Here is a 26002-nt window from a genome sequence, read left to right as displayed (position 1 = left end):
AGGAGAGAGTCCTGAACTGCATTTCCATTTCCACTTGTATCACAGATTTTATTAACAGGTGGTAAAAGAATATTCTTGGAAAGATTGAGGGAAAGCTTCTTTTGCTTTTTTCCTTCTGACTTGAAAACTCACCAGAAGCCAGCAACACTTCCAGAAATCTTGAAAGAAGTGGTGGTGTTCAAAACTATGCCATGGAGGATATTTTGAACCTGTGGAAACCCAGACACCATTGCTTTTCTGTGAAGGAGCCTGGTTTGACTAAAAGTCCAAGTCTAAGGCCTGTCTCGCAGAGCTGCAGTTAGCCTCTCAGTCAGATAACTGCATCTGAAGTGCTTTGGAAAATAATAGATCGGTACTGAAGTGTCATAAAATATTATGATACTACTGTAGACGTTTAGTAATGTCTTTGGAATCTGGTAAAACCTTAAGTTTACGAGTACTTTTTAATTTAAAAAAGTATTTTTGCTTTGCCAGACCATTACTGTTTTTCCATCAGTGAATTTTGGGCTAAGGTCTTTTCAGATTGTCTCATATTAAGTCAACAAATCTATTTCAAATGTGTTTGTTACTAAGCAACGGTTGCCAAGAGCTTGTGTAATTAAGATGAAACTTGCAAGGTAACAATGCCCAAACATAGTACCATTTTCACCGTTTTCTGATAATGTTGAGTAGGATGAATGAAAGCGAAAGAAGATGCTATTTCAGTAAGAGCCCAGCATCTGAAATTTCTGAATATGTTGGCTGTCCACTGGCTCATCTGGGACAGAGTGTTTGTGTTTTACAAATCAGCCAGTGATTTTTTCTTTTATGTCTGACATCCATATTCCCGATGTGAACCAGTAAGCTGTGGCACAACTGGCCATGTGGTACCCAAACCCTCCTTGTCTGGACTTGCGCTCTGGCAAGCAGGGTGACCAGAGTGAGCTTCATGTGAGCTCAACTTCCTTGGCAGCCATGACTGACCTAGATTAAGCTGCGATGCAGGCATGTTATGTACTTTGCTTACCAACAACACAGTGTCTTTTTCTTTTGGTGATTTTTAAAAGAAGGCTCAGATGAATTTTTTCCTATTCGTTGTGCTTGGCTCATAGCAGGCGCTTTACAAATGCTCCTCTTTCCCTTCCTGGTCCATTCTGTTCCAGGGGCAGGGGAGTGGGGGCAGGGTAGAGTTTCCATGACGACCTGGTATTGAATGACCTCCTTTCAGACCTGTTGTTAGATGCCCAAAGGGCCAGAGTAGAGGTCCAGATGGCCAAACCTCACCTCATGGATGGCTTTGCTGATAAAAGAGGAGTCTGTCCCAGTCAATGAGCAATGCCGAGTGACCCTCCAGCTACTTATAAACTTGGCGCTTCCTCACTGGGGTTTCTCCCAGCTTGGCCTCGCTGCAGGCAGAGTGTGTGTCAGTCACCAAAGACACTGACCAGTACTTTATGTGTATCATCTTGGGCAAGGCATGATCACTTTGAACTTTAATGTCTTTGCCCTTCCTCTGGGGACAGAAATCCTTGCTTGGCTTATGTAGTTGGATTTTCATAGGAATTAGATGAGATAAGATATATGAAAGTGCTGTGAAAAGGTATATATGTATTCATTTACCCAACAAATACTTACTGAGTGGCTCCTGTGTGCCAGGCACTATTCTGGTTTCATAATGTATTTCATACCAGCACAGATAAGTAGATTTACTTAATTCTTTTACCTGGCACTTTAATATTCCATGGTATAGATGTTCCATAATTTCTTTAACCATCCCCCAGTTAATGAACATTTAAGCAAACAGTGCTACATTGAACAGCTTTATGCATATGTTTTCAGCATATGTGAGAACACTTTTCTAGGAGGATATTGCAAAAGATCAAAAGGCATGCATACTTAATATCTTTATGGATGCTATCAGATTCTCCCCAAAAGGCAAGTTATCTTTTCACCTGACAAGTATAAGAGTAATCATCTTCTTATACCCTTGCTAATATGATCTTTAAAATTTTACTGATCTGTTGGATGAAAAGTAGTATCTAATAGTTGTGTATTTTCAAGTTCTGATTTATTAATGAGCATCATCTACTGGTTATTGACCAGTTTTCCTTCTTCTATGATTAATCTTTTTAGCTATCTCTTTATCTGTTGGGAGATACATATTTTTCTTATTAATTCAAAGGGACATTTTATACATTTAAAACATATTTGTATATACTTTTGAGGTGATAGGTCCAGTGTTAATCACTATTTTACAGGGGAGCTAAGAGGCACATGAAGTTGAATAGGTAGTTACAGGTCACACAGCCAGTTGATAATGGGGCTTGGTTTATAGCCAGGCTCCTCCTAGTCCAGTCTGCTTTTATTTGAGCAGAGAGGTTATTTGGGAGGCTTAGGCCAGGGAGGGTGAGTTACCTTCATGGTAGATGGCTGGAAGCAACATGAAGGAGGCCTCTGGGTCCCAGGGGCTGAACACAGGCTTCTCCAAGTGCCAGCGGCCCTTCCTGAGTTACCTAATCCTGGGAAAAAGTGAAGATTGGGGGCTGATGACTGTGTCTTTGTTCCTTGGGAGGTGGATACAAAGGCAGAGGAGAACAAGAGTGACAGCCCCTGTAGGGTGCTGCCTTTCCTTCTTCCAAGGACATGAGTACCCTATGCTTCAGCTGCCTCTGCATTGCAGACACTGGAGGGTGTTACTATTCTTGATAATCACAAAAGAAGCAGAACAAAGATCTTCTCCTTATTTGAGTTTTCTGCAGCACCTCTTTTGAATAATCAGAACTTTTTTCTTTCTGATTGAATCATTACCATTTCCTTTTCTGTGTAAACTAAAGTTTTTCTGAAATGGCTTTATTTTAGGCTTTTCTCTTCTTATCCTCATCTGGCTTGTGATGTATGTTCAACAGGGCATATCCTAGGATACAGATTCTAGCTTTTTTTTTTTTTTTTTTTTAGGGCTGGAAGCAACCTTAGGGGCCATCTGGTTCAATTCACTTATTGAATCTAAGATCTTATGAAGCAGAGTGGTTTGCCAAGATTACCCAATTATTCCAAATCAGAGACTAGTACTGGGGACTTTTCAACTCTGTTAGGATTTCTGGAGCCATTTGACATGTTTCTGAAGTTTTTCTGTTTTTTTCTTTCTTTTTCTTTTGGCTTTCTTACCTTGAAAGTGAGGCTGGTGGTACTTACTTCATTAAACTGCTGTGCTAAGTAGTTATTTAAAAAGCATTTTCACATTTGAATTTTAAGCCCATTTCTGCATATTTTTGAAAACCTCTTTTCACAGCTTCCATTATGCATATAATATGAACTTAGTCAACACTTGTTGAATTAATGAAAGGTTGACGTAGTTGTTATATATTTCTCTAATTCAATCACACACACACACACAACTTCAAAGTCACCACTGTATAACCATTTCAAAGTTATATAGTCTGGCTCTTGGTTTCAGACATGGAAATATTTTAAATACTCAGAGTAAATAAAATTCTCCCAAGACTTTGAAGAATTTACAGAAGGGGATACCACGGCTTCCTTTCGGCATTCATTTTGATTTTTAATAATTGATCTTATTAGGAGATTTCTTTGTGTTCCAGTCTCTGTTTCACAGGCTGCTGTTGCCTCCAGAGCATGCTCAGGGTAAAACCAGCTGGAGTCTGCACAGTTATAGGTGGTGCGGTGCATCAGATCATGCTAAATAGTTGAGGCTGGTACAGCCCAGGGTGAAGCTGCAGTTGGTTTGTCTGTCTGGCTGTGGGCTCAGAGAAGGGCTAGGCACATTTGAAGTCAGATATCTGTGTACTGGAAACACCACCAGTAGGGAGTGCTTAGGAATGGGGGCGTGTATTACCTAGGAGAACGCTGGGAGAATTACTGTTCCTACAAGTTTCTCCACTGAATGAGGTCTTTTGTCCTGTTACAAAGAGTGATTCACAATCCTCTGGTCCTGGCCTGGTCCTGGCCTTCTACCTAGAAGCATTTGGTATTAGGTCAAGAGGGAGGTTTTCCTGAAGAGGAGTTCTGCTGAGGAGGATGAGGTAGAGGAGCTAACCCTGAGCCTCAGCCACCCTGTTGAGTTAAACTCTGGGGCAGATGTTTGCTGTGGGCATCCCATGCTCTTGGCATCAGAGCTCTCATCTCAGGGGATATAATTGACTTTCGGTTCAAAGTAGAGGAAAGCTTAACGTGCTTTAAATAATCCTTTCTCTAATTTCCCTTTTGTCCATTTTATTCAATCCAATTTTACTCTCTCAGATTTACTTTTCTGGTTTTTAATCATCTTTTTGTGCTTCACTATCAGTGGGTTATTTTTGATGTCAAAGAGTGGCTTAAAAAAGAACCTATTATTTTAATATTAGTGTTTCTTTCTTTGAAGTTTTAGAAAGCATAGTATTAGATATATAGAAAAGTTGCAAGAGTAGTACAAAGAATTCCTGTAAACTTTTCCAGATTTCTCAAATGATGACATTTTATCCTTTTCTCTTTTTTCTCTGTTTTTGTTTTCTGGACCATTGGGCTAAGTCAGACATGATGTCTCTGTCCCTAAATACTTCACTCTGTATTTCCTGAAAGCAATAAAACTCTCTACTTAAATACCACAGCCTTATCAAAATTGTGAGATTAACATTTATGCCATCCTACTATCTAATCTACAGACCTCATTCAGATCTTACGAATTGAAACAACAAAGTCACTGTTAGCAAAAGAAAGTCCCAAACCATGCATTCTGTTGAATTGTCATGTCCGTTTGGATGTCTTTAATTTGAAACAGTTCTTTCTTTTCTTTTATGACAGTGACGTTTTTGAGCAGTACAGACCAGTCCTTCTTTCCTTCCTGCCTTCCCCTCTTCCTTGTTCATTTGTAGAATGCCTCTTGTTTTACATTTGTTTGATGTTTACTTGTTTTTAGATTCAGGTCATTCATGGGGCTTCCCACATAGCTCAGTCCGTAAAGAGTCTGTCTGCAATATAGGAGACCTGGGTTTGATCCCTGGGTTGGGAAGATCCCCTGGAGAAGGAAATGGCAACCTGCTCTGGTATTCTTGCCTGGTCAATCCCATGGACAGAGGAGCCTGGCGGGCTACAGTCTGTAGTGTCGCAAGAGTCAGACACGACTGAGCAGCTAAGCACACAGCACACGCATTCATTTTTGGCAGGACTAAAACGACCACTCTTCTTAACGGATATGGACTTTTAATTAATATTGATTTACTAAAGTTGAAGACTAGATTTATTTTTAATTTATGCCTTTATTTTACTTAAAATGCTTCTTATTCTTTATGTAAATCTAGTAAGTAATGTATAAAATAAGAACAGTTTTTGGATGTTTACTTTAAATTATGGCCAGTAAACTCAAGTTGGACGGACTAAATTCCCATTAATCCATTTCATTTAAAAGTTAATCACATTTTCTTAAATCTGTAAAGATTCATTTGTAAATGAATATATTCAGTCTTCTTTTTAATCACTTTAAATGCCTAGAAAGCAAACTGAAAGACCTTCACATTGTTCTAAACATTCTAATATTGTTGGAAAACACTTATGTTTTTCACTCATAGTCACAAGTCTGTTACAATCTGGCATGTTCCCAAAGATGGCAGGTTCTCAAACATTCCATATAATTTAATACCTAATGTACAAAGATGATTCTGAACTCAATACAAATTATTAGTACTGTTGCCTTTATTTACTTGAGTATCTCTATACTTAATTCAAGACGCATGCACACTAAGGGAAGAAGATTATGTGAGGTTGGCCGAGGTTGCCATGCTGATGGTTGGGGTGACTGGGCCACCATGCAGTTGTTTATCTGACAGAGATTTGGAATTGAGGAGGCGTTTGTCTAGTTCTTTTAGAACTGCTTCCTGCATAGCTCGGTTGGTAAAGAATCTGCCTGCAGTGCTGGAAACCTGGGTTCAATTCCTGGGTTGGGAAGATCCCCTGGAGAAGGAAATGGCAACCCACTCTAGTATTCTTGCTTGGAAAATCCCAAGGACAGAGGGGCCTGGCAGGCTACAGTCTACAGGATCCCAAGAGACACGACTTAGCACTATCTTTCTTTCTTTAGAACTGCCAGTAAGTCCATTTAATAATTGCTATGACAACAGAAGGCTAAATCCTATATAGTTGCTATGACAGCAGATGGCTGTCATACCCTTCTGATAAGATGGATTTTTCAGCCTTGGTCTCCTGTATTGATAGCCTTATATCCTTTCATCTGATTTGGGTAGACATACTTCTGCATCCTTATCCAGGTTGCAACTAATTTCCTCTACTGCTTGATTACATTCTGCACTTCTTTAGTTCTCGGCAGCATTATATAGTCATTTTATTCTATCTGATTGGATTTTGCATTTCCTTTCAAATTTTTGGCCTCAAGTCTAAAGCTTCACGCTAATGAAAATGTCTTTCTCTAATTTCTCCATGTTACTTTGAATTATAGCCTTCAGAGATTGGCTTGGATTCCCAGAAAGAGTTCCACTAGTGCTATGTAATTTGATTATGAAAATTCCTAGGCCAGCCACTGCTCTTAACATCTGAGAGCTCTGTGTATATATTGTAACTAGAGATGACAAAGTATGTTGTTTTTGAATTTTGTTATTGAATTGCTTTTGAGCAGATTTGAAGGCTTAATCACAATTGAGCAGATACGATCAAGTAGGAATAGATACTGTATAAGAATATCGAAGTCATGGATAGTGGCTACTGCTTATTATGATGTGCTATTTACCTTTTAAAAAATCTAATTTCACTTTGCTTACTTCCAGTGTCTGGGGTAATAGTAGTCTGTTTTCTTGGCAGGTATTCTGTCCCATTATCCTCTTTTCTAATTCTCTACATTGCCATCCTTGTTGTGTTCTTGTCATCATCCATTGCCTTCAGTCTGCCTCACTTCCTCCTTTGGCATCTCATCCTGTTGAACTCTGACCCTTCTTTTGATTTTCCTATAAGCCAAGCGTTGCTTGTATTTGCTCTGTGTTTTCTACCTTATAATTATGGTAGAAGCATAGTTGAAGCCCTATTTATTGGAAAAATTTCCTTTCTATGTCTCCTGGGGGAGCCCCTCAGTTTTACCTTGTGAGTCATGCATGTTGAACTTGGTAGGAGCCCAAAGGCCATGAACTCTATCTCTGAAAGCTGTGTTCTTGAATGTGTCTGTTTTGTCTTAGTCTTGGAAATTCACAGCAGAAAATGGACACATTTTCTAGGTATTAAGTGTGAGCTGGGACAGTGCCATCAATTGTCCCAGTGATGCAAGACTCGCTTGGTCTCTGTTGTTTGAAGAAGGCAGTTTTATGCTTCGTCCTTCCTTGTCTTCATGATTTTAGTCATCATTACCCTGCAGATGCGTTTGAACTGTGGTGTTGGAGAAGACCCTTGAGAGTCCCTTGGACTGCAAGGAGATCCAACCAGTCCATTCTGAAGGAGATTAGCTCTGGGATTTCTTTGGAAGGAATGATGCTAAAGCTGAAACTCCAGTACTTTGGCCGCCTCATGCGAAGAGTTGACTCATTGGAAAAGACCCTGATGCTGGGAGGGTTTGGGGGCAGGAGGAGAAGGAGACGACAGAGGATGAGATGGCTGGATGGCATCATGGACTCGATGGACGTGAGTCTGAGTGAACTCCGGGAGATGGTGATGGACAGGGAGGCCTGGCGTGCTTCGATTCATGGGGTCGCAAAGAGTTGGACATGACTGAGCGATTGAACTGAACTGACTCTGTAGAAAAGGGACCTGGCAAAGAGGAGCTGACCACCGACTATTAGAAATCCTGGTGCCCATTGTTCTCCCGTTGCTCTGCTCCTCTCTACATGCTCCATTTTGCTTTTGCTTATGTGGTGCCATTAATAGGAAGTGGCTGAGGCCATAACCTCAGTGACCTTGACCTTCAATGAGTTTTAAAGGCTGAAAGCCCAGGAGGAAATGAGCAGCAGTAGCCATGGTATCCTTAGACACTGAGCCAGGATCGTTTGGCAACCTGGACTAATTCTACAAGTCCCTGCTTGTCAAAGGTGAAACCAGGTTCATGATGACCAATGTTTCCCTCAGTATTCTAGAGCTGTAAATGAATACCGCGGCGATTTGAACAATCCACCATGAACACTAAGCACACGAGTCTAGTTTTGTGTAGTTGAATCCAGTGGAGTTTGGATGTTCGGATGAATACTCATTGAGTACGCATTGAGTTTGGATGAATACTCATTATCTACCTATTCTTATAATGCTAATAATAATAACTGTTTGTTAAGTACCAGATACCAGATGCTTTGAAAAATTTTTTATTGAGTTTAACAATCTCCTGAAATAAGTGTTGTAATAATCTCTGGTTTTATGAGTAAGATGTTAAATATGTTGGTCGGTCATGTCTGAGCAAGACTTAGAGTAGAGTCAAGACTTAGATCCATGTCTTCCTGGGACCAAAGACCATGCTTTAATCACTTCCCTGTAGGCGTATGTTGTGAGGAGTTATGTAACGGCTATTGTGGAAGGACTTCTCCTCACCGCATTAAGGTTTTGTGCCAGTCAGGGAAGTCAGCGGAAAGCACTGACTTAAGGAATAACCCTGTGAATCCCCAAATACTTTCCCTAGATGTCTATTAATTCCAACAGTTAGTGACTCATTTTGGTAACTAGCAACTCTTCCTTACCAAGAAGAGTAAGACATCATACATATCAGTCATTTTGCCTCAACTATGAATTAATTTATACAGATTGCTTTCCTAGCAACAAACTGCAATGTACTATTGAATAAAAGATTAGATGGTTGAGGGAGGAGAGACTGGAAAGTAATTTGGGGACACAGAGACTGCTCAGAATAGAACAAGTCTTCATGAGCCTTGTCTAACCAGAGGACAATCAAAGGTGATGGATTAGAAAGGGAGGAGAGAGAACATTTAGAAGCTGAAAAAGGGCAGGTGTACAGAAAAGTGGGGAGCCCCCAAATCAAGTTCACTTCTCTTCTGATTTCTCTTCTGAGGATTCCTGTTACTGGAGTCCTGGTTGAGCCCTGAAGCCTAACAGACAGTGAAGGAGAGGGTGTGAGAGAAGAAATAGAGAAGTTCAATATTCAACAGACATTTGGGGCTTTCTTAATAAATGGAGGTTTCTGAGCTCTACTGCTAGAGAATCTGATCCAGCAGGTGTTGAGATGGACCCAGGGACCTAGATTTGATCAACCTCACTAGACGATTCTAATGCAGGTGATCCAAAGACCAAACTTTTAGAAAATTTGGATTGCAGTCTCTTCCACTGAGCTATTATAAAGTCTGCAGCCCAACGGCTTCTGGGAGGGTATTGCTTCCCTCGCTAGAAAACTGAAGGTGCTTGAATAAAAGAAGGCGCTTTCTTTCCTTGAGAACTGTACTGGATCTAGCTAGTCAAAACCCTTTAAGGTCCAGAAAGTTCTGCCTCCGGGATAAGGTGCCTTGCTCTTCCTCACCTCTTACTAGTTTCTGATCTTCCCTTTTGTCCTGGCCCAGTTTAGGGTAAGAGTTCAGTTCAGTTGCTTAGTCATATCAGACCCTTTGTGACCCCATGGACTGCAGCACACCAGGCTTCCCTGTCTATCACCAACTCCTAGAGCTTGTTCAAACTCATGTCTGTCAAGTCAGCGATACCATCCAACCATCTCATCCTCTGTCGTCCCTTCCCCTGCCTTCAATCTTTCCCAGGGTCTTTTCAAATGAGTCAGTTCTTTGCATCAGGTGGCCAAAGTATTGGAATTTCAGCTTCAGCATCAGTCCTCCCAATGAATATTCAGGACTAATTTCCTTTAGGATGGACTGGTTGGATCTCCTTCCACCAAGGGACTCTCAAGAGTCTTTTCCAACACCACAGTTCAAAAGCATCAATTCTTTGGTGCTCAGTTTTCTTTATAGTCCAACTCTCATATCCATATGTGACTATTGGAAAAACCGTAGCTTTGACTAGATGGACATTTGTCAGCAAAGTAACGTCTCTGCTTTTTAATATGCTGTCTAGGTTGGTCATAACTTTTCTTCCAAGGAGCAAATGCCTTTTAATTTTGTGGCTGCAGTCACCATCTGTGGTGATTTGGAGCCTCCCAAAGTAAAGTCTCTCACTGTTTCCATTGTTTCCCCATCTATTTGCCATAAAGTGATGGGACTGGATGCCATGATCTTAGTTTTCTGAATGTTGAGTTTTAAGCCAAGTTTTTCACTCTCCTCTTTCATTTTCATCAAGAGACTCTTTAGTTCTTCTTCACTTTCTGCTATAAGGGTGGTGTCATCTGCATATCTGAGGTTATTGATATTTCTCCTGGCAATCTTGATTCTAGCTTGTGCTTCATCCAGCCTGGCATTTCACATGATGTACTCTGCATATAAGTTAAATAAGCAGGGTGACAATATACAGCCTTGACATACTCTTTTCCCAATTTGGAACCAGTCTGTTGTTCCATGTCCAGTTCTAACTGTTGCTTCTTGACCTGCATACAGATTTCTCAGGAGGCAGGTCAGGTGGTCTGGTATTCCCATCTCTTTCAGAAAAGGGTAAGAGTAGCCAGTTGCAGAGAGCTGATGGTGGTAGGGTAGCTGCTGAGAACATAGATCTTCCAGTGTTGAAACAGGGGCTGTCGTAGATAGCTAGGAGGATTGACCACTCTGTTAGCACGGAAGCCTCCACTGTGTCAGCTCATCACGCCTCTGTTTAGCGCTCAGGAGGACTGTCATGGCCTCTTGGCCAGCTGTGTAGCTTGACAGGCACATTCTCGTGTCAGCTGGAGCTGCTCCTTTTCTTAGTGGAGAGCCCTTTTTGTGGCTCTTCAGGCTCGTTTCCTGCAGGTACAGGAGGCCGAATGCAGTGACTTATCAGCGCCTCATCTTTGTCAGATATTATGATGCCAAGAACCATTGCCAGCTTAACTTCTTTTTTTTCATTCTTTACTGAGGCTGTAACTAGGATATGTGTTTCCTGAGGTTGAAGGAATTAGACCTTAAAACAGCCCCTTGGAAGGGTAAGAACGGGGAAACATCAGAGAAGGCGGTTCAGCGAAGGTGGGCGGTCCTGGTGGCAGAGGCCCTGTGGCCTCACCTCACCCAGTGGATTTACTCTTTTGTTAGCTTAGAGTGACCCTAGTATATTCTTCCTGAAATCAGTTTGGAAGAGGAAAATGTGTTTTCTTGAGTGAGGAGTATCCTGCAGGTGGAGTTCAGGCTGCTTTGTTCTCAGCTTGGGCTCTGGAATGAAACAGGATCTATAGACATGGCTGTGTTTGAACTAAAATAATGCACTAGGGGTGTCCAGGGAGGAAGTGAATGAGTGTGTTGGAACCTGGACCAGTGATGTCCTCAGTTGAGGGAGGACAGGGCAAATGAGCCAGCTGAATAAACCCGTTTTTGGTTTTTAAAAGAGGTGTAAGATATTGAAATGTGTGTACATAGATAACAGAGTCTGAAAGGAAGTCTTAAGAGGAATTCTGTTTTTTTTTTTTTTAAGTCTATTGAATTTTACAACATTGCTTCTGTTTTATGTTTTGATTTTTTGTCTGTGAGGCATGTGGGATCTTAGCCCCCTGTGCATGTGTGTGCTCCGTTGCTTCAGTCATGTCTGACTGTGTGTGACCCTAAGGACTGTAGCCCACCAGGCTCCTCTGTCCATGGGATTCTACAGGCAAGAATCTTGGAGTGGGCTGCCATGCCTCCTCCAGGGGATCTTCCCAACCCAGGGATCGAACTCTTACACCTCCTGCACTGACAGATGGGTTCTTTGCTACTGGTACCGCCTGGGAAACCCCTTAGACCCCTTAGCTCCCTGACCAGGGACTGAACCTTCACTCCCTGCATTGGAAGGTGAAGTGTTAGCCATTGGACTGCCAAGGAATTCTGTTTTAAGCCAAAGGATCATTGTAGGATCAGAGTGGCATACCTCCCAGGTGGAAGGGAAACAGCAAACCCTGGATGAACATATCCTGCTATTTGTTCCAACGGTGTCAGAACTCAGTAATCACCCAGGATGGAATTTGATCCCAGAAGTTTTCCCATCTAATAATATTTTGCATTTCCTCATATTAAAAGTAATTTACAGTTGCTAAACAGACACTCGGAGAAGGCAATGGCACCCCACTCCAGTACTCTTGCCTGGAAAATCCCATGGACGGAGGAGCCTGGTGGGCTGCAGTCCATGGGGTCGCTGAGGGTCAGACACGACTGAGCGACTTCACTTTCACTTTTCAGTTTCATGCATTGGAGAAGGAAATGGCAGCCACTCCACTGTTCTTGCCTGGAGAATCCCAGGGACGGGGGAGCCTGGTGGGCTGCCGTCTATGGGGTCGCACAGAGTCAGACACGACTGAAGCGACTTAGCAGCAGCAGCAGACACACACTAATTGATGGGATAGTTGTGAGGATAGGAAGGGCAGTGTTCTAGAAGCTTTCTGACAAATGGGAAACCACCTCTGAATGGAAACTTGGTCAAACTCTGATAATTAGGAATTGAAATAAAAAAGATAGCCTGTGGGGAAGAAAGACTTACAGTTGTGCATGATGGCGGTTTACATGGATTGGATGGTATCTCCTGAAATTTATGAAACATGTAGGAAATTCCTGGAAAGGAATTGAGTGAATCAAACTTGCCCTCTGACTCTGCTGTTACTATTTCTGATGCTGTTGCTAAAATGACCTGGACACAAAAAGGCTACAGAGAAAGAATACTTTGCCCTTATAAATAGACTTTGACTCTAGGAGATTAAAGTATCACTCCAGTAAACTCCAGTAATTTTCAGTAATTAAAGTATCACTCCAGTAATTTTTTGGTGTCTGGCATTGAAAATTGGTACCTGTTAGGAGAAGGCGATGGCACCCCACTCCAGTACTCTTGCCTGGAAAACCCCATGGACGGAGGAGCCTGGTGGGCTGCAGTCCATGGTGTCACTGAGAGTCAGACACGATTGAGCGACTTCACTTTCACTTTTCACTTTCATGCCTTGGAGAAGGAAATGGCAACCACTACAGTGTTCTCGCCTGGAGAATCCCAGGGACGGGGGAGCCTGGTGGGCTGCCATCTATGGGGCCGCACAGAGTCGGACACGACTGAAGTGACTTAGCAGCAGCAGCAGCAGCAGCAGCAGGTAAACCTGAAAGTTTGTGGAAAACGAAACAGAGAGTGACTTGTACACAGAACAAAGATGACTGTCAGCAAAATGTGGTCCCCAGTGGTAGCGGGCCTCTGGGACGCAGGAAAACCATATGGGAGAATCAGAGGTGTTGTCTTGCAAGCCACATCATTGATCCAGCCTCTTTTTGTTGTTCAGTCGCTAAGTCATGTCGGACTCTGAGACCCTATGGACTGCAGCACACCAGGCTTCCATGTCCTCCACCGTCTTCTGGGGTTTGCTCAAACTCATGTCCATTGAGTCTGTGATGCTATCTAACCATCTCTGTTGCCCTCTTCTCCTCCTGCCCTCAATCTTTCCCAGCATCAGGGGCTTTTCCAGTGAGTCAGCTCTTCCCATCATGTAGTCAAAGTATTGGAGCTTTAGCTTCAGCATCAGTCTTTCCAGTGAGTATTCAGGGTTGATTTCCTTCTACTGTGCTCTTATTTTGAGACCTATATTTCTTTGGAAACTGTAGCCCTAGGATTACTGTAATTGGCTCTTTACTGATAACAGTAGCTAACATGGACTTGATGCTCACAATGAGCTGTAAACTGTTCTGAGAACTTTGCCTGTATTAACTCATATAATCCTTGCAGCTCTATTTTTTCTCTCCTGATTTTAAGATAGGGAGCATCTGGGTACAGAGAAGAGAGCAACTCAACTCAGAGTCACATAGCATGTAAGTAGTAGAACTGAGATAGAGTCTGACTTTAGAACTTGAACTACTGATTTGTGTACTGCCTCCCCAGCCATTTCATTTTGTTAAAAAATAATACCTCCTTCTCTTACCTTGAAGCAGCAACTTGCACTGAGAAATTATGTGAGGGCTGCAGCCTTACAAACAGACTGAAGATGTCACAAAACGAAAGGTACCAAAAAGATGAAGTGGGACTCGTAACTCAAATCATTAAAAAATATTAACTCAGAACTTAAAGTTATAAAACTCTTAGAAGAAGACAGGTATAAACCTTTATGACTGTAGATTAGGCAGGGGCTTTATGTGTGACACCAGAAACACACTCAGAAAAGGGAAAAATAAACTGGACTCCATCAGAATTTAAAAGCTCTTATGCTTCAAAGGACATTCTCAAGAAAGTGAAAAGACTGGAGAAGGCAATGGCAACCCACTCCAGTATTCTTGCCTGGAGAATCCCAGGGACAGAGGGGCCGGGCGGGCTTCCGTCTACAGGGTTGCACAGAGTCAGACACAACTGATGCGACTTAGCAGCAGCAGCAGCATAGAACTGAGGGGCTGGGAATGGATGGCTAGGGAGGTGACAGCTTAAAGATATGGGGTTTCTTTTTGAGATGAAAATGTTCTAAATGGTGATGGTTGCATATATCTGTAAATATGTCTTAAAACCATTGAATCATATACTTTAAATGGGTGCATTGTATGATGTCAATTATATCTCAATAAAACCTTTTCTAAGTTTAAAAAAAAAAAAAAAAGAAAGTGAAAAGACAACTCATGAAATGTGAGAAAATGTTTGCAAATCATATATCTGATAAATGATTTATATCCAGAATATTTAAGGAACTGTTACAAGTCAATAATTAAAAGACAAATAACCCAGTTAAAATTGGGCAAAAGATTTGAATGGACATTTCTCCAAAGAAGAAATATAAAGGGCCAATAAGCAGAAGGAAAGAGGCTTAGTTTTTAAGCACATCAAATGTTGAAATGCACGTCAAAACCGCAGTGAGATACCATTTCATACCTGTTGGAAAATACATAGTCAAAAAGATGGACAGTAACAAGTGTTGGGGGAGAAGGCAATGGCAACCCACTCCAGTACTCTTGCCTGGAGAATCCCAGGGACAGGGGAGCCTGGTGGGCTGCCGTCTGTGGGGTCGCACAGAGTCAGACATGACTGAAGTGACTTAGCAGCAACAAGTGTTGGTGAAGATATGAAGAAATTAGAAGTCTCACAGTTTACTGGTGGGAATGTAAAGCAATGCAGCTACTTTGGAAAACAGTCCAGCAGTTATTCAAAAGGTTAATACAGAGTTACCGTAAGATCCAGTAGTCCTGCTCCTTGCTATATACCCAAGAGAATAAAAAACATGCATTCACAGAAAAACTTGTACATGAATGTTCATGGGCTATTACTCATAATAGCCCAAAGTGGAAGCAGTCCATCAAACAAGGTGAATTCATCAAAAGTGGAAGTATCCATCACATTATGAATAGATGGACAAAATACACAGAACATTGTTGTTGTTCAGTCAGTAAATCATGTCCTACTCTGGAACCCCATGGACTGTAGCATGCCAGGCTCCTCTGTCTTCCACTATCTCCTGGAGTTTGCTCAAATTTATCTCCCTTGAGTCAGTGACGCCACATAACCATCTCAACCTCTGCTGCCCTCTTCTCCTTTTGTTTTCAATCTTTCCTGACATCAAAGTCTTTTCCTGTGAGTTGACTCTTCAAATCAGGTGACCAAATATTGGAGCTTCAGCTTTAGCAACAGTCCTTTCAATGAATATTCAGGGATGATTTCCTTTAGGAGTGACTGGTTTGATCTCCTTGTTGTCCAAGGAACTCTCCAGCGCCACAATTTAAAAGCATCAATTCTTTGGTGCTGAGCCTTCTTTATGGACCAGCTCTCACATCTGTAACATGATTCCACTGAAAGTGAAAAAGTGAAAGTATTAGTTGCTCAGTCATGACTGAGCATGGGGGTCTGGGGACCCCATGGACTGTAGCCCACCAACCTCCTCTGTTCATGGAATTCTCCAGGTAAGAATACTGTAGTGGGTAGCCATTCCCTTCTCCAGGGGATCTTCCCGACCCAGGGATTGAACCTGGGTTTCTTGGCAGATTCTTTACTGTCTGAGGCACCAGGAAAGCCCCATATGACTTTATTCAGCCCTAAAAAGGAATGAAGTACTGATACAGGGTGTCCCATGATGAGCCTTGACAACATTAAGCTAAGCGAAACAAACCAAACCCCAAAGACAGAATATTGTATGATGCCGTACAGTGGAAATGTCCTTGTCAGGCAAATCCAGAGAGACAAACTAGATAGATTCGTTTTAACTCTTGGGTAAAGGGGAGAATGGAGAATATACTGATGCATACAGCATTTCTTTTGGGGGTGATGAAAAATTTCTGGGATTATATACAGGTAACTTTTTGAGAAAGTACTAAACACCACTGCATTGTTCACTCTAAAAAGGTGAATTTTATGGCATTAGAATTACATCTCAATATGTGATTAGTTGCTCAGTTGTGTCCAACTCTGTGACTCTTTGGTCTGTAGCCTGCCAGGCTCCTATATCCATGGGATTTTCCAGGCAAGAATACTGGAGTGGGTTGCCATTTCCTTCCGCAGGGGATCTTCCTGACTCAGGGATCAAACCTGTGTCTTGTGTGTCTCCTGCATTGCAGGCAGATGCTTTACCTGCTGAGCCATTGGGGAAGTTCCTTTATATCCCAATATATAAATAAAAAATATATATATACATACAAGAAATAAATAAAATAAAAAAGAAAGCTATACCTGCTCTTCTGGAAAAAGCTGGAAACAAGTCACTATTGACCATTCAAAAAGCTCAACAGTAGGACGTTTTACGAACTTCATTTGGAAAATAGGAACCAAGGGAAACTAGAATCCAGCTCCTCATCAAATGAATTTCCTTCTCTTCTGTTTTTCTTCTCCTCACTCCCTCTCTCATACTTAGCTGTTGGAAGAAATGAGTAGTTCAGTAGGGAGAAAAAAAGATGGTGCTTCTGTTTCAATCACAAGGTCAGTGTTCCATGTCATGACCTGTCAAACACTCTGGAGGTTCCAAAATGTATTACAAAGCAACAACATTTTGCAGTGTTGACTCTCTCCTCACTGCCTTTATTAGTTTTGTGCAGTGCTGCGCTTTTCTCTGGCTGCCTTTTTTTTTTTTTTTGGTTTGTTTGACTTCGTTAATTCTGCTTATTTGTTTTGACAGAGAGAATCCTCACAGTGAGCCAAGTAAAACCCACTGAGACCTCACTGTGGATGATACACGAGGTCATTGTTTCATAAACTTTGTTGTTTCTCGTTAATATGCATGGGGCTCATCTGATATTGGACATAGCCCATGGTCAACCTTAATCCCAGCTTGTCCTTTTTTTATACTATTCATTAGAGTTGGGGATCAAGTGGGACTTTGAGCCCCAGGTTTTTTTAAAAAGTTGAGATATAATTGACATCTAACATTGTATTAAGTTTTAGTGTGCACCATAGTCATTTGATACATGTATATATTGTGAAATGATCACCACAGTAAATTTAGTTGACAGCGGTCATCACATACAGTCACACATTTTTTTTCTTGTGTGTGATGAGAACTTTCAAGATTTACTCTGTTAGCAACTTTCAGATATACACTACGGTATTATTAACTATCCCTGCAGTAGGAAATGGCAACCTGCTCCATTATTCTTGCCTGGAAAATTCCACGGACAGAGGAGCCTGTCAGCTTACAGTCCATGAGGTCAAAAAGAGTTAGACATGACTGAGCCACTGAATATTATTAACTGTAGTCACTGTGCTGTGCATTACATTGCCAGAATCTATTTGTCTTAAACTGGAAGTTTCTACCTTTGGAACCTCTTCACTCATTTCATCCATTCATTAATCCCCACGTCTAGCAACCACTGATCTCTTCCTTGTGTCTACGAGTTCAGTTTCTTTCAGATTCCACATATAAATGAGATCATAGGGTATTTGCTTTTGCCTGTCTGACTTATTTCACTTAGTGTCATACCCTCAAGGTCCGTCCATGTTGTTGTTCATGGCAGGATTTCCCTCTTTTTCATGGCTGAATAGTATTCCATTGTGTATACACATCGTGTTTTCTTTATCCCTTCATCCGTCTGTTCAGCTGAGGTTGCTTCCATATTTTGACTGTTGTGAAGATTGCTACAATGAACAGGACCAGCTTCTTCCCGCCCCTTTTCCCCCGCAGTGTTACTTCTGTGCTTTGTGTATATTCTCACTTTTGTCATGCTTTTTCCTTCTTTTGAAACAATCCTGGGCTAAGTTGAAACTTGGGAAAGGTGTTGATAGTGTTCTTTGTCTCCCTGGATGCTGCTTTTGCTGCCTCATTTCCGTTTTGAACTTTCTTTTCCAGATACTCATTCCTTTTTATTTTTACTAATTAATTACCCTGATTGTGGAATTTTATCCCCCTCTACTTTCGTTGATTCTTAACTGTTCTGTGTTCCATCTCTTAGGACCTGGTTTAAGGACTAAATTTCAGATGTCGGAGTCAAAATGGAAATTTTCTAGTTCCATCATTATTTCTGCACTTATTAGTTTGGATTCTTTTATGTGGATGAATTTTCCATCATCAATTATTTGATTATCCTGAAATACAGTTTGAAAAAGAAAAAATAGGATACATTATTCAGCCTTGCCTTTTCTTTATCAACTGTCAGAATGATTAATTTGGGGCCCTAGCATCGTTTACTAGTAGTCACCAGTGAGCTATCCTCTACTGTTATGAGGGTGGAGATGGAAGGACAACTTACCTTGTAAACTCATGGACGTTATAGATTTGAAGTGTTTGAATCAGTTGCAGTCATTGTTTTTGATATTCAAGTTGTTCCGACTTCGGCTAGTGGAGGCTCCTTCTAAATGGCTTGCACGTCTTATTGATACCATCCTAGCAGTCTGAGCCACTGACTTCAGGGCAGCACTTTCCACTTCGTTAAGTAATTGGATTAGTTGGTCTTTAACATTCCCTTTAGTTCTAGCTTCCCTTCCAAAAAAAGCCAGTTTTAATAGCCTACAATAAACTCTTTTATGCTGAAAATACACTATTTTGAGTTTTTTCCTTTTTGAGTTCACACAGTGGGTGAATTAATGCATTGGAACATACGAAATGTTTTTTTTTTTTCCTCTTCTGTGATCTTTTAGCTCCCACTTATGTGACACTGGCTCAGGACACTTCGACTTCCACTCTCAGCTCAGTATCTGGGCAGAAAACAAAACAAACAGTATAAATATTTCCAAACTTAAGGCTGTCCTGAGGCTTACCAAGGAAATGCCTGATTTTGCAGATGGATTGTTTTCAAAATATACCAGCATTATGGTTGTTATTATATCAAATGTGATTATTTTTCTCACCTTCTAGATGGGACACTGGCAGGAAGAAGGGATAGCTGCATTTTATGTAGCCCTGGTAAGGCAGAATGGGGAGATAAGGGGGGCTTGAAGCACCCCAATGAGCTATTCAGGGAAGTCCAGAAGGCTGCAAAGCCAGCCAAGTCTTGCCAGGTGGCTGCAGAAAGTCAGCCCCAGTCCTTATGATCCTGGAGCTGGAGCACGTCCATCTAGGCAGTGTATGAACCAGATCCAGGTGGCTGGGCCAAGTCCCTGTGGCTATCCCTGGGACCAGAAGGTATCACCAGAGGGAAGCATGGATTTAAATTCCAGGGCATAAGACAAAAGCTCGTCATATCTGAGAAGAAGGAGCTGAAAATGACTTTTTAATAAATGCTGGAAGGACACTGTCTCATACTGAACTGCCTCTAATAAAACTTAAGAAGTGCCTGATTTTTGTTTCTGTCTGTGCCCTGTGGAGCACATGTGACTTCAAAGGCAACTCTGCAGGGTGCAGGGAGAAAAGATCATGGTTTTATTTCTAATTTTGGCACAAATCCTCCAAAGTATTTTTGATGGCTAGGAAACAAACCTTACAGTCCATCTAGATTCACTTGCATTTACCAGGCCCACCTTTGTTTTCCTGCCGCGACAGTTTCCACTTCTTTAATGTGTGCATTCTCCCTACTTTGAGGCTTTATTCTGTAGGAAAAAGACCAAGGTGACACTAGATGATTTCAAGTGAAGCCTGGGACAGCCTGGTTCATCAGTTGCCCCACCCCCGTGCCCTTCCCCAATTTTTTTCTTCCCACCATAATAAATGTCTTCAGAATTTAAAACAGTATTGTGGATAAACAACAAAGCCGTACTGTATAACACAGGGAACTACATTCAATATCCTGTGATACACCATAATGGGAAAGAATATAAAAAGTCCGTACGTGTATAACTGAGTCTCTTTGCTATACAGCAGAGATTGGCACAACATTGTAAATAAACTATGCTTCAATAAAATCTTTTTAAAAAGAATTTAAAACTAGTTTATAAGACTGTTCAAAAAAGAAACACGCTTTTTAATATAAGTCTTAGGATGTGAACCGAGAAGGCAATGGCACCCCACTCCAGTACTCTTGCCTGGAAAATCCCATGGACGGAGGAGCCTGGTAGGCTACAGTCCATGGGGTTGCTAAAAGTTGGACACAACTGAGCGACTTCACTTTCACTTTTCACTTTCATGCATTGGAGAAGGAAATGGCAACCCACTCCAGTGTTCTTGCCTGGAGAATCCCAGGGACGGGGGAGCCTGGTGGGCTGCTGTCTATGGGGTTGCACAGAGTAGGACACGACTGAAGTGACTTAGTAGGATGTGAAAAGGAGCTTCTGATTTCATTCCAAACTGATGAGACCACCTTGTTGATGAACAAGTGTAGCTTCGACCTAACGTATGTGCATGATGTGTGAGTTTGTGTGTGTTTGAGTTTGTGTGAGTTTGTGTGCTTTGTAAGTGTCTCGAGACCCAGAGATTCCATTAATTCTAGAAATGAGAGGCATCAGGTTGTTTTCAATGACTCTGTCTCTCCCTTACCAGCACAAGATGGTTCTTTCAGGCATATTTTTGGGGCGTGTTTCCTTTGTGGCCTTTTTGTTTGTGGCCCCCAGCTACTCCTCCACACCGAGGCATCCGTGCAGACTGATTCAGGTCCTGTGTTTTTTATTTCTTTTGGCCTATTTATTTTTGATCAGTTTTTATTACTCTTTTCCTAACTCTATTCCCTATTTTGTTTGAAACTTTGGATCATGATATAATTGGGTAGTGGTTCTGTTTGACCTAAAGAGTGATCCTAATGAACCTAACTCCTTGGAAGGAAAGTTATGACCAATCTAGACAGCATTTAAAAAGCAGAGACATTTCTTTGCCAACAAAGGTCCATCTAGTCAAGTCTATGGTTTTTCCAGTGGTCATGTATGGATGTGAGAGTTGGACTGTGAAGAAAGCTGAGCACCAAAGAATTGATGCTTTTGAACTGTGGTGTTGGAGAAGACTCTCGAGAGTTCCTTGGACTGCAAGGAGATCCAACCAGTCCATCCTAAAGGAGATCAGTCCTGGGTGTTCATTGGAAGGACGGATGTTGAAGCTGAAACTCCAGTACTTTGGCCACGTGATGCTAAGAGCTGACTCATTTGAAAAGACTCTGATGCTGGGAAAGATTGAGGGTAGGAGGAGAAGGGGACGACAGAGGATGAGATGGTTGGATGGCATCACTGACTCGATGGACATGGGTTTGGGTGGACTCTGGGAGATGGTGATGGACAGGGAGGCCTGGCGTGCTGTGGTTCATGGAATCACAAAGAATCGGACACAACTGAGTGAACTGAACTGAACTAAATGAACCTAAAGTGACTATTTTTATTGCCATGAGGGTATTATCACTTCTCAAGAAGAAACTGCCTCTGTGGCACTGGTCTGATTACTCCAGGTCTGCAAATGAAAGGCAAGATATTATTAGCTCCAATAGCTTTGGTATTAGACTTCTTTTTATCCCTATTAATAACTCATAACTCCCTGGTCTTCCTTTTTTAACTCATTGTTAGTGATGTTTAGTTCAGTTCAGTCGCTCAGTCATGTCTGACTCTTTATGACCCCATGGACTGCAGCACGCCAGGCCTCGCTGTCCATCACCAACTCCCAGAGCTTATTCAGACTCATGTCCATTGAGTCGGTGATGCCATCCAACCATCTCATCCTCTGTCGTCCCCTCCTCCTCCTCCTCCTCCTCCAATTTTTCCCACCATCAGGGTCTTTTCCAGTGACTCAGTTCTTTGTGTCAGGTGGCCAAAGTACTGGAGTTTCAGCTTCAGCATCCATCCTTCCAATGAACATTCAGAACTGATTTCCTTTAGGATGGACTGGTTGGATCTCCTTGCAGTCCAAGGGACTCTCAAGAGTCTTCTCCAACACCACAGTTCAAAAGCATCAATTCTTTGGGGCTCAGCTTTCTTTATAGTCCAACTCTCATATCCATATATGACCACTGAAAAAACCATAGCTTTGACTAGACAGACTTTGGTCAGCAAAGAAATGTCTCTGCTTTTTAATATGCTGTCTAGGTTGGTCATAGCTTTTCTTCCAAGGACTAAGAGTCTTTTAATTTCATGGCTGTAGTCATCATCTGCAGTGATTTTAGAGCCCCCCAAAATAAAGTCTCTCACTGTTTCTGTTGTTAGTGATCCTACCTTAAATTATGAAGAACAGTAGAGCAGTAATAGGTGTATAAATATGCTAAAAAATTTACCCCCATCCTCCATCTTCCATTAAGATAGAATCTTCCCTGAGGAGTTAGGTTGTGAGTAGAATGAATATGTGTTGGTCTAACAAGCAATATTATGATCTAAAGCATTTATCAAAGGTCCAAGTATAGAAAGTATTTTGTGAATTTCTGTAGATATGAAGAAGCATTTACATATATTGTCTGCCTTCTATAAGTAGAAAGTTGCATAAAATGGTGCCAGTGAGTGCACATGTGCACACAGACAGACACACAAAGACACACACAGACACATAAGTGTAGAAATTTCCCTTAAAGAATTTATTGGTATATTCCCATAAAGGGAAAAAATAAAAGCTTAACTGAAATGCTCATTGAATAACATAAGGAAACTTAAACCTAAATATTCAGTTGATGGAGGCTGGCTATATGTAAAATTATCAGAATTCAGAGAAAGGAGATAGTAGTGTATATGAATTGCAGAGACCACATGGAAGGGAAGAAGAATTTGAATTATTTGTATAGTAGGGGAAGGGAGAAATTTAGGCAAGTGATGAGGCTTTATGGGCCACAGGGAAGGCCAGGATAATTTGAACTGTGGCTTATGGACATAAAAAAATTAGTGAACTTTTTACCAGTTTTAGTGTATGAATAAAGTTGATGATGGAGAATTTTATGAATATGAACTTTTATCTATAGTTACAAAGAAAGTAGCAATTATACTCAAAGAATGTTACTGCCTGCTGAAGTAGCTTAGACTATTTCCTGAAGTCAAAAAAAAGCTATCAAATTATAAGCATTTGTATTAGCAACTACAGTGGAGCACCCTAAAATGATTCAAGACACAAGTTTATCTTTGACCTTGCAGAAGATGGTGGCAGTACTGTAAGATCTACAAGAGAGAGGACATTGTCTGATTTAGTGTTCTGTCTCCTAAGAGCTGCATCTTAGCCTAGTACCTTGCACACAGTGAATTTTTAGTAGTTTTCATAGAATGAATGAAGTAGTATAAAGAAGTCCTTTGGTGCTGGCCTGCAAAGAGGCGTTATAAATGATACTCCAGTGCACCCTTAGAAGGCGGACTTTACTGTCTAAGAAGTATGTGTTGGTCAAGTTCCACTACTACTAGATTTTTCATAGATAGTTTGGGGTGGTTATTAGAACCAGCCAAAATGATTTTATTGAGTATCTTCTATGACTCCAGTAACAGAAGGTATGTGAGACTTGATTCTTAACATTACAGAAGTTATGGATAAGAATATTCATTGGGGAGATTCATGTCAATGTATGGCAAAAACCACCACAGTATTGTAAAGTAATTAGCCTTCAATTAAAATAAATAGTTAAAAAATTAGAAAATCAAAAGATAATATATAAGGCAGAAATATTGGAGGGGAGAATAAGGAGGATATCTTCACTGCTGTTCTTTTCTTCTTTTCTCTTTTCCTTAGGAAATTGATCTGTGTCATATTTCTTACTGATGTTACTATCAATGACTCAATTTGAGTGACTCAATTTGATATCTGTTCTGGATTTCAAACCTGGACACTGAGCATTTTCCCATCATCTCAAACCTTTTGCTTCTAAACCTAACCAGACTAAGTTCCTTTTCCTTTTCTGTAATTCAGTTCAGTCACTCAGTCGTGTCCAACTCTTTGCCACCCCATGGACTGCAGCATGCCAGGCCTCCCTATCCATCATCAGCTCCTGGAGCTTACTCAAAATCATGTCCATTGAGTCGGTGATGCCATCCAACCATCTCATCCTCTGTCATCTCCTTCTTATCCTGCCTTCAGTCTTTCTCAGTATCAGGGTCTTTTCGAATGAGTCAGTTCTTTGCATCAGGTGACCAAAGTACTGGAGTTTCAGCTTCAGCATCAGTCCTTCCAGTGAATATTCAGGACTGATTTCCTTTAGGATAGACTGGTTGGATCTCCTTGCAGTCCAAGGGACTCTCAAGAGTCTTCTCCAACACCACAGTTCAAAGGCATCAATTCTTCGGCGCTCAGCCTTCTTCACAGTCCAACTCTCATATCCATACATGACTACTGGAAAAACCATAGCCTTGACTAGATGGACCTTAGTCAGCAAAGTAATGTCTCTGCTTTTGAATATGCTACCTAGGTTGGTCATAACTTTTCTTCCAAGGAGTAAGCGTCTTTTAATTTCATGGCTGCAGTCACCATCTGCAGTGATTTTGGAGCCCCCAAAAATAAAGTCTGACACTGTTTCCCCATCTGTTTCCCATGAAGTGATGGGACCAGATGCCATGATCTTAGTGTTCTGAATGTTGAGCTTTAAGTCAACTTTTTCACTCCCTTCTTCCACTTTCATCAGTGATTTTGGAGCCCCACAAAATAAAGTCTCTCATTGTTTCCACTGTTTCCCCATCTATTTCCCATGAAGTCATGGGACCAGATGCCATGACCTTAGTTTTCTGAATGTTGAGCTTTAAGCCAACTTTTTCACTCTCCTCTTTCACTTTCATCAAGAGGCTTTTTAGTTCCTCTTCACTTTCTGCCATAACAGTGGTGTCATCTGCATATCTGAGGTTATTGATATTTCTCCTGGCAATCTTGATTCCAGCTTGTGCTTCTTGCAGCCCAGAATTTCTCATGATGTACTCTGCATGTAAGTTAAATGAGCAGGGTGACAATATACAGTCTTGATATACTGATTTCCCTATTTGGAACCAGTCTGTTGTTCCATGTCCAGTTCTAACTGTTGCTTCCTAACCTGTGTACAGATTTCTTAAGAGGCAGGTGAGGTGGTCTGGTATTCCCATCTCTTTAAGAATTTTCTGTAATAGCACTGTTCTAATCACCCAGGCTCAAAGTCATTAATTATTTCTGTATATACATATTTCCTTATGTTTATCAGTTGCCATTGCCACTCTTCTGGATTGTGACTAGATCAAGAGAATAGAAGGGATTTTTAACCAAGTGAGCCCATATATGCAGAGCAAGTGTCCTGGACAGAAGGAAATAAACTGATGTCCTTGGGACTCTGATGGAAGACATAAATGGGAGAGTTTTGACTTAATGGTACCGTGAAAAGTCTGTTTCAGGGAAAGAGATACAGGGGGAGAAATCACAGCATTCTTTGGCCTGAAACTTACGTTACCTGTTAATTTGCTTAATATTGGTATATCCAATTTGGTAGTAAGAGTTTGTTTTAAATGTTTTGGAAAATCTTAGTATTGAAAGGAAGTCTATTATTAAACTTGCATTTTTCTACTACTATGTTTTTCTGGCATACTGGTAGCTTTACATGCAAAACACATCGGTTCTTAACTCCATGGTCTCCAGACTGTCTTACGTTGAGGTGACGACTAGTGGAATGAACATCATGTGTCCTGGGCTGTCTCTTGCTGGCAGTATTTACACAGAGATGGCATTGCTGTTTCAAGTACTGAAGACATGCTCCTGGCATTGAGTAGGAGATTAGACTAGGTCTCTATGACCCCTTTTAAGATTAAGATTTTATCCTTTTATAGTGATTTATAACAACTATTCAGTAATTTATCTCTGTTATATATTGATAATAAGTAC

General features: G+C 41.2%; 2 protein-coding genes across 2 annotated transcripts in view; both read left to right on the top strand.

Annotated features, from left to right (window-relative positions):
- Positions 1-26002, top strand: part of NEBL (nebulette) — a 383839-nt gene that overhangs the window by 30115 nt on the left and 327722 nt on the right. The window lies entirely within an intron of this gene.
- On the top strand, positions 674-19575 carry C13H10orf113 (chromosome 13 C10orf113 homolog). The gene is given in 5 exon segments (XM_005687915.2): positions 674-791; positions 794-839; positions 19260-19317; positions 19319-19426; positions 19429-19575. Coding segments are annotated over 5 exon segments (477 nt in total).

The sequence above is a fragment of the Capra hircus genome, chromosome 13 (assembly GCF_001704415.2).
Source record: "Capra hircus breed San Clemente chromosome 13, ASM170441v1, whole genome shotgun sequence".
NCBI lineage: Eukaryota > Metazoa > Chordata > Mammalia > Artiodactyla > Bovidae > Capra > Capra hircus.
The sequence above is the reverse complement of the archived record's forward strand: the minus strand, read 5'-3'. Positions and strand labels throughout refer to the sequence as shown.